Raw genomic sequence first — 14,272 nt, forward strand, 5'->3', positions numbered from 1 at the left:
CCGTCCAAACCACGTCTAAAATGGCGTCTCGCATTGTCGGAGAAACGAAACTCCCGGTCGTCCAATCAGAGGTCAGGATTTACCCCACGTGGTACAAAGGCGCCAATGGCGTGCGAGTATTCCCCCTTTTTTCTAAAGCGTGTACCTTCACAGTAGCCAGACTAAGTGCCCCTTTCCCGCTAAAAACGGAATGTAGAAGAATCCAGGTTTCGAATGATTCCAAAATGGCCGCGCTGCGGGTAACGGTTGGCGTAGACGAAGGCATTGAATTCGCCTCTTTTCGAGGGGCGTTTGCGAGCAAAAACGGTGATGAAGCTGACTTTAGAACGCAATAATAAATAAGTACTCATCAGAACGCGTTAATATTGCAGCAATAGCTTCTCTAGGACGTCTAGATTGCGAAAAAAATTGTTAGAAAAAGTCGATTTTTTTTAGATTTTTTGGGCCAGAAGACCCGTGTCTCCCCTTAAGAACTTAAAGTGCTTTTACAGGCGCCACATGTTAGAGCGTTTGGTGTTGTGCGCCGCCGCTACGAAAGGCTACGATGCGACGCTGCTCACGGCCTTGCATATGTTGGTGCGGGCCTGGGATCAGGTCACGGCAACAACTGTTGCCAATTGCTTCCGCCACAGTGGCTTTTGTGTGACCAATGAGGGCACAGCTTGCGAGCCCGACGAGCGCGAGGCCGTGGTCATTCCTGCCGGATTGCGGGATGCGCTGGAGGACGTGACCTTCGACGACTACGTCGATGCAGATCGCTGTGCAGCGGTCTGCGGCACAATCACCGACGATGATATCATCGCGCAGGTGACTGGTGGAGAAGCGCCCGTCGTCGATGTAGGTGCGGATGACGAAGAGGATGATGCACCCACGCGGCCCTCAGCTTTGGAACTAATGGAGGCCATGCGTGTCGCGCGTCTATTCTTCAGCTTCGAGGAAGACGCAGAGGATGCTTTCTGCCACGTTCGCGCTTTGGAAAACAAGGCTATGGCGATCGCATTCAAAGAAGAGAAACAGACAGTGATCACGGATTATTTTCGCAAGTAAATATTTTGAGTGATTTTCCAACAACCCGGTCTCAATTCCTGCTGTTTTTTCAATGAATTTCGTTAGTTCGAATTTCGGTTTAATTCGAACTCATTGGGCGTCCCCGCGAAATTCGAATTAACGAGCTTTTACTGTAGTCGTATGACACGGCGCTGTTTCCCGGGTTGTCCAAGTTCAGTTCCAAGCAAGTCTCACGAACTGAACTTCCACACTTGATCATCAGTTTCTCGGCAGCAAGAGTAGCGGCAGGTGCAAGTTTCTTCTTTACGTATGTCTGCCACGTTTTCGTATGGAGGCCGCGGCGTGCAATGTTCGTTGCGAACACGTCGTTCAATGCAGTTTGCCTGTTGCCAGTAGCCTGCATTGCACGTGCGGCGAGCAGGTTCACGGTGAACGGGTTGATCTTTTGATCTCCATCGACGCGCAGCGAACTCCACTTTAACGATACGTCACTGCAGTTCGTACACATGAGCTGAAGCTTGACGGCAAGACCGTATTCCCGCTCACCTCTCATGATTTGCGCATTCACCGCCTCCAAGTCCACGATGGTGAAGGCCGCTTCGTCAGGGAGAGGGGGAACCACGGCGTCAGCGCGTTTAGCAATAAGATTTCGCTTGCGCTCTGTCGCCGCGGCGGATGACATTTCCCAAAGTTTCCCTTCTGCTTCCTTCTTCTCATCATCTAACTGTTGTGGCACCAAAATATGCGTGTCAAGACGCACAGGGCTGGTCTCCGCGATGCTGTCAGCAGCTGACGAGCTCGTAGGTCTGGCGTCCATTAGGCCTACCGTGGCCGGCAGCGGTGTCGGCCACGGTAGGCCGGTGTCGGCACTGCCGATTGCAGCGAGGTCGTCATCCTCGTCCGGGACGCTTCTTGGTCAGTTTCTTCGGTCAGCTAACTAGCGAAAAAAAAAAAAAAGTCGGGATGTGCGAGCGTCGCAAATGATGGTGCGCGCCACGGCCGTGCTGCGAAGGAAGTCGCGAGGTCTCGATCGCCACTGTGAGAGCCAATCAGTCACGAGATTTCGAGAATTGCAGCTTCCGCACTGCGTTTGTGCATAATAGCAAAAGGATTTGCTCATCCATTACACTATTAAAACCGTGCTGACGTACAGTAAAGCTCGTTAATTCGGATTTCACGGGACCGAAAAAAAAATGTCCGAATTAACCGAATGTCGAATTATTGAGGGTATCAAGAAAACAATAAACAAATGCTTACTACGTAAACACGCTCTTATTTGCAGTATGAATCAGCAAATTATGTTTTTATTCTGCATAAACGCAATGCGGAAGCTGCAATTCTCGTCATCTCACGACTGATTAGAGCTCGCAGCGACGAAGGTCTCGCGACTTCTTTCACATCGCGGCCGAGGCGCGCGTCTTCGTCTGAGACGCGCTTTTCACTAGCGCGCGCACATCCCGTTTATTTTTTCACCAATGTCTCCGGGTCGCCGCCCATCGGGATGTAGACGGTGCTCTTTATTCTCGAAAGCTTTGCACTGAGTAAAAACGAAACTATTGTTTGCCGCAACTGCGGCTGCTGTCAACGCGATCATGCACGGCGACGACCTTGCGGTTCTGAAGGTGCGCGGCCGACGCACGCAGAGTGAAACCGAAACTACTGTTTGCTGCAACTGCGGACGAAACCGTGGTCGATATCGACGCGATCATGCATAGCGACTACCGAGTTATGAAGGCATGCGGCCGACGTGCGTACCGAGTCAAAACGAAACTACTGTTTGCCGCAACCACTGCGGACGGAATCGCAGCCGCTATCGAGACGATCATGGATGGTGATTACGCAGTTATGGAGGCACGCGGCCAACGCGGTGCTATGCGCGGCGGTAAACGCAAGCTTTAAAGGCACAAATAGGCACGAAACCTTCCGGCGTTGTTGTCATTCCTGTACGATTTTTAGTGATGACTACGGCGATGCGAACTCCGTCGCTTCGTTTCGGTGGACGCTAACGTTGTTTTGGCTCTATTATGTCGCAGATTTGCGGCGCTTCGCCAGCCTCAGCGTAGTTGGCGCAGTCCATGTTTTGGAGGGTTGTGTGGCTTACAGAGCTATAGGCGCAGACCATTCGTGTTCGGAGGGGCTGAAGGGCACCAGGACAGAGGCGCGCGAGGCTGGCGATGCGGAGAAGGATGGAAAACAACGCGGGGCGCCATGGAATGGCTCAAATTTCTTTTCTTTTTTTCTTTTCAAGAAGTTTGTATCCCATTCCCTGTCGGCACGGACACTGAGTGAAAACGAAACTACTTTTTGCCGCAACCGCTGCAGATGAAACTGCGGCCGCTATCAACGCGATCACCCGCAACCGCTGCGGATGAAACCGCGGCCGCTATCAACGCGATCACCCGCAACCGCTGCGGATGAAACCGCGGCCGCTATCAACGCGATCACGGATGGAGACTACGCAGTTTTGAAGGCACACGACCAACACGGTGCTATGCGCGCCGGCAAACGCAACAATAAAAGCTTTAAAGGCTCAAATGGGCACGAAGCGTTCTGGCGTTGCTGTCATTCCCGTACGATTTCCACTGATTGCTATGGCGATGCGAACTCCGTCGCTTCGTTTCAGTGGACGCTAACGCCGTTATGGTAGAGTACACTCTACTTATGGCTTGTTTGCGTCGCGGCGCTCCGCGCTCGCCGAGCACCGAGAGTTGTCCGAATTAACCGATGTGCGGCCAAAATACGTCCGAATTAACGAGTTTCATTGCATTAAATAATGCAAACGCCTGCCGGGACCAAAGGACGTGTCCGAATTAACCGATTTTCCGAATTAACGAGGGTCGAATTAACGAGCTTTTACTGTAGTAAGCATTTGCTTATTGTTTTCTGGATACCCTGATAATTCGGCATTCGGTTAATTCGGACATTTGTTTTCGCTCCAGTGAAATTCGAATTAACTAGGTTTCACTGTAATATGTGATATATACTATTCAAACTATTCGATTCGAAATTATTCGACCAAATCACTATTCGCTTCGAACCTCAAATTCACTATTCACCCATCCCTAATTATCACCTACTGAAAGTGTGCAGTACGCTTTCAACGGCACTACGTGCCACGTGCTGCGAAACAGGTCAGGTGATATCAGGGCTCGCAGCGATAACTATGAACGTGGCGTGCGACGACTCGGAAGGGGATTTGCTGTTACAAAACTAGAAAACTGTGTTATACATTTTCACATAAGACTGGCGTCAGAGTATTGCGGGGAAGCTGCTGCGGCAAGCGGCTACTGTTCTCGATCGTGCATGCTTAGCACCTTGTTTGCGTGGGATCTAGCAGTGGGAAAATGTATCATAAAATTGCAGTTTGGCGATTGGCACCGAAAGATTGCGTCTTTTAGGAACGTAATCAGGGTGTCTACCAAGTTGACATTTCCAGATTCCCCGAGTTTTCCAGGTTTTCCCTGAGTGATTTTGCTAAATTCCCTGAGTGAAACGGAACTTTCTTTTACATCAAGATGGGCTGACACCATGTTGCCTGATGCTGTCACTCTTTAGTAAGCGCATGTTAAAAAAATGTCGCAGTTTCACCCGAAAGGCGAAGCATCAATTGCGATAGCAAATTAGTAGATAGCTACACGGAGTAAGAATAGTAGTTTTATCAGCTGTATAAACTTGGACATGCAGCAGCACCAGCAACACGCCGAATTGCTGTCGACGCCGACCGAACGCGCACGGCGCTGGTGACTGTTGCCTGTGCCTCTGGGGGCGGCTCGGAAGTTTTCGACGAGATCAGAACGGGACACTCGTCGAGCAGCGTCCGAAGTCTTTACCACCTTCTCGCCTCACCACATTTTTATATAAATACGCATTTGGTGCCGCAGCTAAACGTTGCCTCCCCTCCCTCCCTCCATTACAGCAACTTTCGTTCTCTTTCAATGAAATTACAGCTAATTTAGGGACGGGCGAATAGTGGATTTGAGGTTCGAAGCGAATAGTGATTTGGTCAAATAATTTCGAATCGAATAGTTCGAACAGTATATATCACATATTACAGTAAAACCTAGTTAATTCGAATTTCACGGGATTGAAAAAAAAATGTCCGAATTATCAGGGTATGCAGAAAACAATAAACAAATGCTTACTACGTCAGCACGATTTTATTATTATAATGGATGAGCAAATCCTTTCGCTATTTAGCACAAAAGCAGTCCGGAAGCTGCAATTCTCGTTATCTCGTGACTGATTGGCTCTCGCAGTGGCGATCCAGAATTCGCGACTTCCTTCGCAGCACGGCCGCGGCGCGCGCCATCATTTCCGACACGCTTTGCACTACCGCGCACACATCCCGATAATTTTTTCGCCTGTAAGCTCAACGCCAACGGATCGCACGTCCATCGTGATGTAGCCGGTGCGCTTCATCCTCGACAGCTTTGCCCCGAGTCAAACCGAAACAACTGCTTGTCGCAACCGCGGCCGCTATCGACACGATTATTAACGGCGACTTTGCGGTGCTTAAGGGTATGGCCACGATAGCGGCAAAAACGCCCGCGTCATGCCGCGAGCGGCAACGCATCATGACGCGCGCGTCAAAAGCGGCAAGAATCGGGGGTTTAATGCCACTTATGCCACGTACACACTAGCGGAAAAACGCGCGCGGCGCGCCGCCGGCGGCAAGACGCGCGCCGCGAAACGGGTTTTTGTTGCCGCGGCAGGGATCGCTCCTGGACCGATTTTTTGCGGTTTGCCGCGTTCCGCGGATGAAGGAGACCAATGAGAGCGGCCCGCTTCCGTGACGTGCGCGCGGGAAACTGGTGCCATGCGGACCCACCTACCGCTTGTTTCTCGTTTCGCACTATCATCTGCACGCGTGAGCTCCCGGATAGTTCGAGAAGGGGAGAGGAGTCTAGTCTGTCACGTGATTGCCGCAGCGGCTCGCCGCCGGCTGGTGTGGCCGCGCTGCCGCTGCTGCGTTTTGCCGCCAGCGGCAGCGCCGCGCGCGTTTTGCCGCTAGTGTGTACGTGCCATTACACACTAGCGGAAAACCGCGCGCCGCCGGTGGCAAAACGCGCGCCGCGAAACGGGTTTTTGTTGCAGCGGCAGGGATCGCTCCTGGACCGATTTCTTGCGGTTTCGCCGCGTGCCGCGGATGAAGGAGACCAATGAGAGCGGCCCGCTTCCGTGACTGTGCGCGCGGGAAACTGGTGCCATGCGGACCCGCCCGACCGCTTGTTTCTCGTTCTATCATCTGCACGCGTGAGCTCCCGGATAGTTCGAGAAGGGGAGAGGAGTCTAGTCTGTCACGTGATTGCCGCAGTGGCGCGCCGCCGGTTGGTGTGGCCGCCCTGCCGCTGCTGCATTTTGCCACCGGCGGCGCGCCGCGCGCGTTTTGCCGCTAGTGTGTACGTGCCATTACGGCTTGCCGAGGGTGCCGAGAGCGACGAGGGTGGCGTCACGGAGCCAATGGCAACCGGACCTCCGCCGCTACGCGCCGGGTTATCAATCGACGATTGTCGTCTCTCGCGGTTCTATAGAGGGATTTCTTGAAGCTGTCTGATCGCATCCTTTTCGCTCACGGTGATTCCGCGTTCCGAGAGCGCGCGAGATCATATCGCGCTGCCGCGCGGCGAGACGTGATTGCCACGGTGGACCTCGTAGCAAGGCGCTGACGCGCGGCAACTTGCCGCTAGTGTGGCTGTACCCGGCCGACGCACGCACCGAGTCAGAACGAAACTACCGTTCACTGCAACAACTTCAGACGAAATCGCGGTCGCTATCTATGCGATCATGGATGGCCACTACGCAGCTCTTTAGGCACGCGGCCGACGTGCGTATTGAGTCGAAACGAAACTAAACGAAACCGCTGCGAAAGAAACCGCGGCAGCTATTGACGCGATGATGGGTGGCGACTATGAAATCCTGCGGCCAACGCGTTGTTATGCGCGGCGGTAAACGCAATAAGGGCACAAATAGGCACGAAGCGTTCCGTCGTTGCTGTCATTCACGCACGATTTCCGCTGCTGACTATGGCCATGCGGACTCCACCGCTTCGTTTCGGTTGTGCGCTAGCGCCGTTTCTGCTCTTCTGCGTCGCACATTTCAGGCTCTTTAATGCAAAAACATATAGCCTTCGAGATTTACGGGTGATGTAGGACAGCCATGACGTGAAGCATAGCCTCCGAGATGTGTATCGACCGTCCGTGGCTTTTGGCTGCCTATTCGGGAGCGCTGAATAATTTGAAAATATTGAATCCATGAATTCGAATCGAAGCGAATAACGAACATAGAATTATTCAATTAAATATTCGACAATACCATATATTCGCCCATCCCTACAGTAATTTTCCCTGATAGAGGCACAAATTCCCTGAGTTTTCCCCGAGTTTTTCCAGAATATTCAAAATCCCTGAGAATTCCCTGTTTTCCCTGTTTTCCCGGTTGGTAGACACCCTGGTAATAACCGGTAAAAAAAGAACCGTAATTGTTCAGGCCAGTGTCCTCGATTGCGAACGTAGGCGCTAGGAAATCAAACTTAAGGAAGGACGTGGGGATCAGACAGCGAAAAATGCGAGAAAAATTTATTTCTGGTAACCACGCATTTCGGTATCTGCAACGCCTAGTCTACGCTGTATCAAAATGGTTTGGCTAAAAACGCACTAAAAATGCCACAAAAAAATTAATTTGTCAGTGCACAGGGCGAGAAAACAGCTTTAAATCGAACAAAATCACCGCAGTTCACGGAACCATATCCCGCATTGAGTGCCGCCATCTTTGTATCGTTCGAAAGCTCAAAGTTTCCCCGTTCCGCTTCTAATTTCGTCAGTCGTCGCCATCTTGTAACAAATGCACAAACACAAAAGCGCGGGTCTGCAGGAGGTAGTCATACGGGCTCTCCAATTAAAGCGGGCCTCTGATTGGCTGCCATGCTGAAAGGCATCTCCCCATTGGGCAAAATGGCAACCGCAGTTGTCTGCTTTGCAAACCACGCCAGCTTCTTCACTTGACACGCAGAATTCAGATTTATGAGAGCTCCCAAGATAGCGATGAATTGTCGCTCGTAGGAGAAAAAATTTCAGATGAAGCATGCCTTTTGAATACGGAAGCGCAAGCCTCCTACAGCGAGAAAAGTACTTGTGATTAGTGGGAGAAGTGAAGGAGCACCTGACTGAACGTGACGCTCTACCTTGCACCATAGATTACGTGCCGCGCTATCTTGCACCGTGTGACTCCAGCAGCGAAGCGGACAATCGCCCTGTGCCATCGGCACCGATAACAGTCGATGGAAGACGCACCAATGGAGGCTCCCGCGCCTCGGCGTACGGCCGCGCGAATCAGTAGCCGAGATCACATCGTTAGAGACGGTTGTACTCAATTTCTAATGCATTGTGCAACATAGAAACACAGCCTGCGAGCCGAGCCCCAACCGCCGACGAGCTACAGTGTGATAACTGAAGATTCACCGGATGAATCGTCACCAGAACGTCACACCATTCAGACACGCCTCAAACAGCCTTTTGCGTCAACGGTATTTTTGGATTCCAAAAAATCCATCCGCGACTGTATTTTCTCAAGTGATTGACCATTCCAGATTGTAGTCTAGCACAATATGAACGCAGAGCAATCTTCATGAAAATGTGCTCTGTCACCATCTTATGACGGCAATGACACTGCGTCTGATGGCTCTGACGCTAGGCTACTGCTGAGGCCACGAATGTAGTTTCTCTTTCGTATCCGATTGTAATGCGCAGGCAACTTTGGATTCATTTTCTCTGAAATAATGTGCATGTTTGATTAAAGTAAATACGGTACTTGGTCAAACAATGGGCTGGAACATTAGGACTTTTCATATCTTCTCTCACTTCAATCCCCCCGTGTCATTCAAGTTTAATTCCAATGTCTTTCAAGTGAGTGTCCTCAAGACTGCTGTGCTCCTTTTCATAGAAAGGTGCACAGCAGGCATCCATGGCAAGTGAAGGCACGTACCTTGTTCTTAGGGTTGGGCTTCATGCTGAACACACCACAGATCTCTTCACCCTTCTTGACAGTCATGTAATCATCAAAGTAGAACACTGTCTGCTTCCAGTGGGTGTAGGCGGCCTCGGGAGCTGCACAAAAAGCATAATGGCACACTCACCAAGCAGTTGGCTCACCGGTCACAAAGCGAATACAGCAGTCGTGTAAGATGGCCTTTCGTTCCGTAATAGGTGATGTCCAAATCCACACCGCAGCAACAGCGCTCTTTAGTAGATCACAGATGCAGATCTCAAAGGCTTTTGATGGCTGCATGCAGCGGAAGCGATTGCTGGAGCCATAAACACATTGCAGACGTTGGGTTTTGAACAACACCCATTTGCACTAGTTATTCAGTGTGGAATTTTAATCCAAATATGAAGTTATTCGGAAAATGCTGGCATTGAATACCATATCAATGTATTTTGCCCTTAAAAGACAAAAAAAATTTCAATGATGGAGAGAAACACAGTGAGGCTGATGAGCCCTCACAAACTGAAGTATGAAATATCCCCCATTAGGTAACCGGAGACATGGTAGTACAGTCGAACACACATAAAACAATATTCCAGTGCAAAGAAAATCCCACTGCTATAACCAATAATTTTTATAACTGGGTAGCAGGAAAGAAGCGGAGGAGATAAACATCCAAACATTTTTATTTGGACAAAAAGCAGCAAAGTCGAACCCACTTATAGCATTACCAGTTTTGACAATGCTCTAATGTAACAATGAGCAAGCAGTGTGCGAGTGACGCGTGGGCGCGATTCAGAGCAGCCGCCACAGACAGACCTTCACTCATGCCGAGCGTTGTTTTGATGCGCTCACCACATACCCTATTGATGGCGTTATCGGTGAACGGACAGCGCGCGCTACTCTGGTGCTATCTGGGAGCGGTTGTCACCACAGAAAACTCTATACAGTAAAACCTCGATAATTCGAACTCGGTTAATTCGAAATTTCGGTTAATTCGAAGAATTTGAGCGGTCCCGTCATTCTCAATGCAAATTCTACCGGATAATTTGAATGGCCCGCGCGGCACTATTCGGATAATTCGAAGTTTCCGGCTAGTAGCAACATGCGGCGGTTAGGTTAGGGCGCTCCGTACAGTCGCCAACCAATTTTCCGAGCTCGTGGGGACTGAAAAATAGTCCGGAAAACTCGTTCGGCCGAAAAAAAAGTCATTAGTGCGGCTTTAAAAAAAAACTTTAATAATGCCCTGCCTCATACTACGCTTGGAGAGGATCGACTTGCTTGGATTTGCGCAGCAATGACGTCGTCTCCGTGTACAGTCGACACGAACGCCACCGCGTTGGCGATCTCCGTCAACGGAGTTCGCCATGGAGATCCAAGAAACGAGCTTCGCACCGCTTAGCTCTCGCGAAGGTACAGGAGATAGCGCCGATCACTGAGACATGGGTCTCCGAGACACCTGCTCGGTGTACACGCCATGTTCAAAATAGCAACCGAAACTTGAGAGAAAAAAACAAAAAAAAACTCACTGAAATAACACGCGTGGTGTCAGCGCGCACGAGCGAGCACGGCCGCCGCAGCCCACAGCGAGCGAAGGTTCGTGCGGTCTATCGCTGCGAGCGGCGAGAGCACAGCCCATACGAAAGGTCAGAGCCGTCTGGAGATCGCTTTCAAGATACGCTGCGCGCGAGAAACCGCTCCGGCGCTAAGTACGCAGTTGTTAGAAGAGTAGAAGTCGCCCCCCCCCCCCCCACGGCCTTTCGCACGAGGGAGGAAGTCGCCTCTGCCGTGCGTTCCCTCTCCATGAAAGCGCGCGTCCCCCGCGCGCTGTCACTCGCACATACGGCGGGCGCGCGGCGATGATTTTATCGCCCTTGGACTTTGTATGGATCCTCAGGGCGGCGACGCCGACGGCGAAAATCCGCTTGAAGTGTCCATATAATTGCTGTCGCAATAAAAAAAAAAAAAAAAAAATCCCACAATAAATGGTTACAACGATGGCATGGCCTCCGAGTCTGGAGGATTGCGCGAGCTCTCTATTGAAATCCGCTTGAAGTGTCCATATAATTGCTGTCGCAATAAAAAAAAAAAAAAAAAAAAAAAAAAAATCCCACAATAAATGGTTACAACGATGGCATGGCCTCCGAGACTGGAGGATTGCGCGAGCTCTCTATTGATAGCGCGCATTCTAATCTTGGAGGCTATACAGCGAGTCACTGGAATTCAAGCCAGTGCAAAATCCAACATGGCGGCCTCCAAGATTGGGTAGCGCGGCTAGGAAAGAGCGATTTAGTCCGCAAAATCGAACTTTGGGGTCTCAATTCGTCCGAAAAATTGGGTGCGAAAATGCATGAACTCAATGGGAACCCTGATGGTGCATTTTTGAAGTCCGGAATATCCAGCAAGTCCAAATTTTTGGAGTCAAGCACCACCACGCCCGCTTTCGCGGCAGTTATCGATTCCGTGAACATCGTCCGCAACTTTGTTGAGTGCAGTGCGGGTGATATTTGTATGCTACGTTTTTGAGCCAGCTGGAGAGCATGGCACTAGGGGCGGCGAACCAGCGCGCCAAGTAATGCCGCATCGGTGATTACTTTGAGTAATTTTTCTCGGACATGGAAAATAAAGGTGATTTCTTTTTGCGGCAAGTTCTTGCTTGTTTTCTTTTTTTTATTCATTTCGGTTAATTCGAAAATCCGCTTAATTCGAAGAATTTTCGCGGTCCGGCGACCTTCGAATTATTGAGGTTTTACTGTACATGCTAGCAGTAAAACGCGCACGGCGTGTCGCTGCGGCAGTCATGTGACAGCATGAAAATCTCGCCTCTCTTTGTAAATGCGAAATGTCGCGTGCTTTTTCTTTCGTCTGCTGACAGGTCTGTGCTGTGTTCGAGTTTTTCATTGTCAACTCGAGTCATGTCTTGTGACGATAACGTCGATGCCGCTGGTCATAATCATGTTGGTGTGCTCTCTTCAGTTGCACTGTCGCTGACGCGAATTCAAGGACAATGAGGTACTGGGTGTCACCTCCGCGGCCTTTGTATTCAGGGTCAATCTTGTACAGAATTGGATATGGCACACTGTCTCCAAAAACCTTTCCATAAGGACTTCTCGGTTTAGACTAATCACTGTAAAAAAACAATTGCAAATGACAATCGAAACAAGCGCGAACGAGCCCAAACCAAGCTAACCAAACTACACTGTAACCAAACAAGCGCGAGTGAGAGCCGACGCTCGCAGACGATGGTACGAAATGAGTGGTCCGGCTGATACCAGGTACAAGTACAGTCGCCGACCAATAAATCGGACACCAATAATCCGGACATGCTCAGTAATTTGGACAGCTTCGCGGCACCGCCAATGGCCCTGTAGACTTAATGCGTAAAGACGACCGATATTTCGGACAGCCGCCAGCCCTACATTAGATTATTCGGACTCTGTCCGTGACTGTAGCGTAAGCGGATTCTGCCGCCATTATCTTCTTTGGCAACCTCGACGAGACATGAAGTATGGCCTCAGAGATTTGAGACGTCAAGTATGGCCTCAAAGATTACATGTAAGATGGTAATCACCGAGGCCTTGTCTCGGTCGCAGCACTATGCCTCAGATTAAATTACAAATGCTGATCTTGGAGGCTTTGCCTGAATTGTGAGGTCGCTTCAACATCGCGATCACATCTTATTCTGGCATCCCAGCGCATAGCCCGCTCTCGCCATTCCGTTTGTTTAGTTGGTGTTCCAGACAGCGCTCTGCTGGCTCCAAGAAGTCTTTCTCGTGAAGTTATCAACAGGCCGCGTCAAATGGCACCAACGGTTGCCATTTGACCCCGAATAAGTCTTGAGTCGCAGTCCGAATGACCCCGACTCCGCAACTGAAGAGCTTGAACTGCTGCCTACCACAACGAGCTCAAATGCGGACATCATTGATGACCTGCTAGGCTGCGGTGTGCCGATTCCTGCCACCGTTACACTTGAAGACTTTGCAGACGCAGACAGCGCGGTGTTGTGTGCCGAACTGAACGGTGACGAAATAATTGAGCAAGTTCTCTCACTGTCAAACAGCGACTCTAACTCGGATGATGATGTGCCGTGCGGATCTGACTCGAGCCTTTGCAGTCCTTGCATCAGCGTACAGCGACAACAGAAAACCGGCAGAAATATAGGTGTACTTGGTTGCACTTAACCAGAAGTGTGTGCAGCAACGAATAGACCACTTCTTCCTTGCACAGGGACATGAAAACGTAAATAAAATTATATTTTTTTGGGCACTCGTTGTTTCGGAAATTCGATAGTTCGGACTTACTTACGTTCCTCGTGAAGTCCGAATTATCAGTCGTCGACTGTATGCATCGAGCAGTCGGGTGGGTCCGCATAACACTAGTTTCCCGTGAGGACATTACTGAAGGGGCCGCTCTCATTGGTCTCCGCCGTTCGCGTCTTCCATCTCGCTCTACGTTCGCTCTCTTATCTTTCACTGTGCTCGTTCGCTCGGTTCAATGACGAATTCGCCAACGCTTGCAGCAGGAACGGGCACCTAAGAGCTGCGCTCTAAATTAACGTTCCCATGCCACATTGAACATTTAAACCTGTCTACTGGGTGTTTGTGCCGAAATAAAAAGGAATGGAAATATCAGCAAAAAAGCACTGATGGCGATAGCAAGGCTTAGCATTGCCCTTGAACTTGTCAGATGGTGGTCTACCTATACCAGGTCCGACTAACGCGGACGCGACATATGTGGGGGCAGGAAAATTTCTGCCACTCTGAAAAACTTTAAAACGCCATATAGGGCCTGTAATTACATCACACAGGTGCCCCTATGCTGCCTGCCAAAGAGACCAACACCACTAAAATTATGCAAGTTTCAGGTTTGTGCACCAATATTGTATTGAAGTTTTAATATTTCATATGAGAAGACTAAAGATAAAATGCATGCGCTGTGAAAGTTACGTATTATAAAATTTGTTCGCGGGTTGACATTTCACAATCCTGGGGAATAATTATTCAAGAATGTAAGACCTGATAATGAGCAACTTTACTGATTGAATAGTGTAGCAATAGTCAGGTATAATAAATACAATAGACAGTTTTAGTATAGCGTACGCAACTAATAGCGTATGCTATACGCTATAGTACAGCGCACATTGATTAGCTTTAGTGGGCCTGCGAGATCTTCCAATCTCAGAGGCCATATGCCATCGTCGCTCCTATCTCTCGATATATCGGGAAGCGTTGCGCGTACAAATGGACAAACACAGGAAAAAGACGTGAACGGATAGAGCGCAATC

At 50.0% G+C, this 14,272-nt stretch overlaps 1 protein-coding gene across 2 annotated transcripts in view; it reads right to left on the bottom strand.

The window, feature by feature from the left end:
- The window catches only part of LOC119451037 (protein arginine N-methyltransferase 1), a 66,126-nt gene that overhangs the window by 4,562 nt on the left and 47,292 nt on the right, over nucleotides 1-14,272 (bottom strand). For both annotated transcript variants that reach the window (XM_037714469.2, XM_037714468.2), the window contains one exon: nucleotides 8,989-9,110. In XM_037714469.2, coding sequence (XP_037570397.1) covers nucleotides 8,989-9,110 — 122 coding nt within the window. The remainder of the gene's footprint in view (nucleotides 1-8,988; nucleotides 9,111-14,272) is intronic.

Source organism: Dermacentor silvarum, chromosome 4 (assembly GCF_013339745.2).
Source record: "Dermacentor silvarum isolate Dsil-2018 chromosome 4, BIME_Dsil_1.4, whole genome shotgun sequence".
NCBI classification, from domain to species: Eukaryota; Metazoa; Arthropoda; class Arachnida; order Ixodida; family Ixodidae; genus Dermacentor; species Dermacentor silvarum.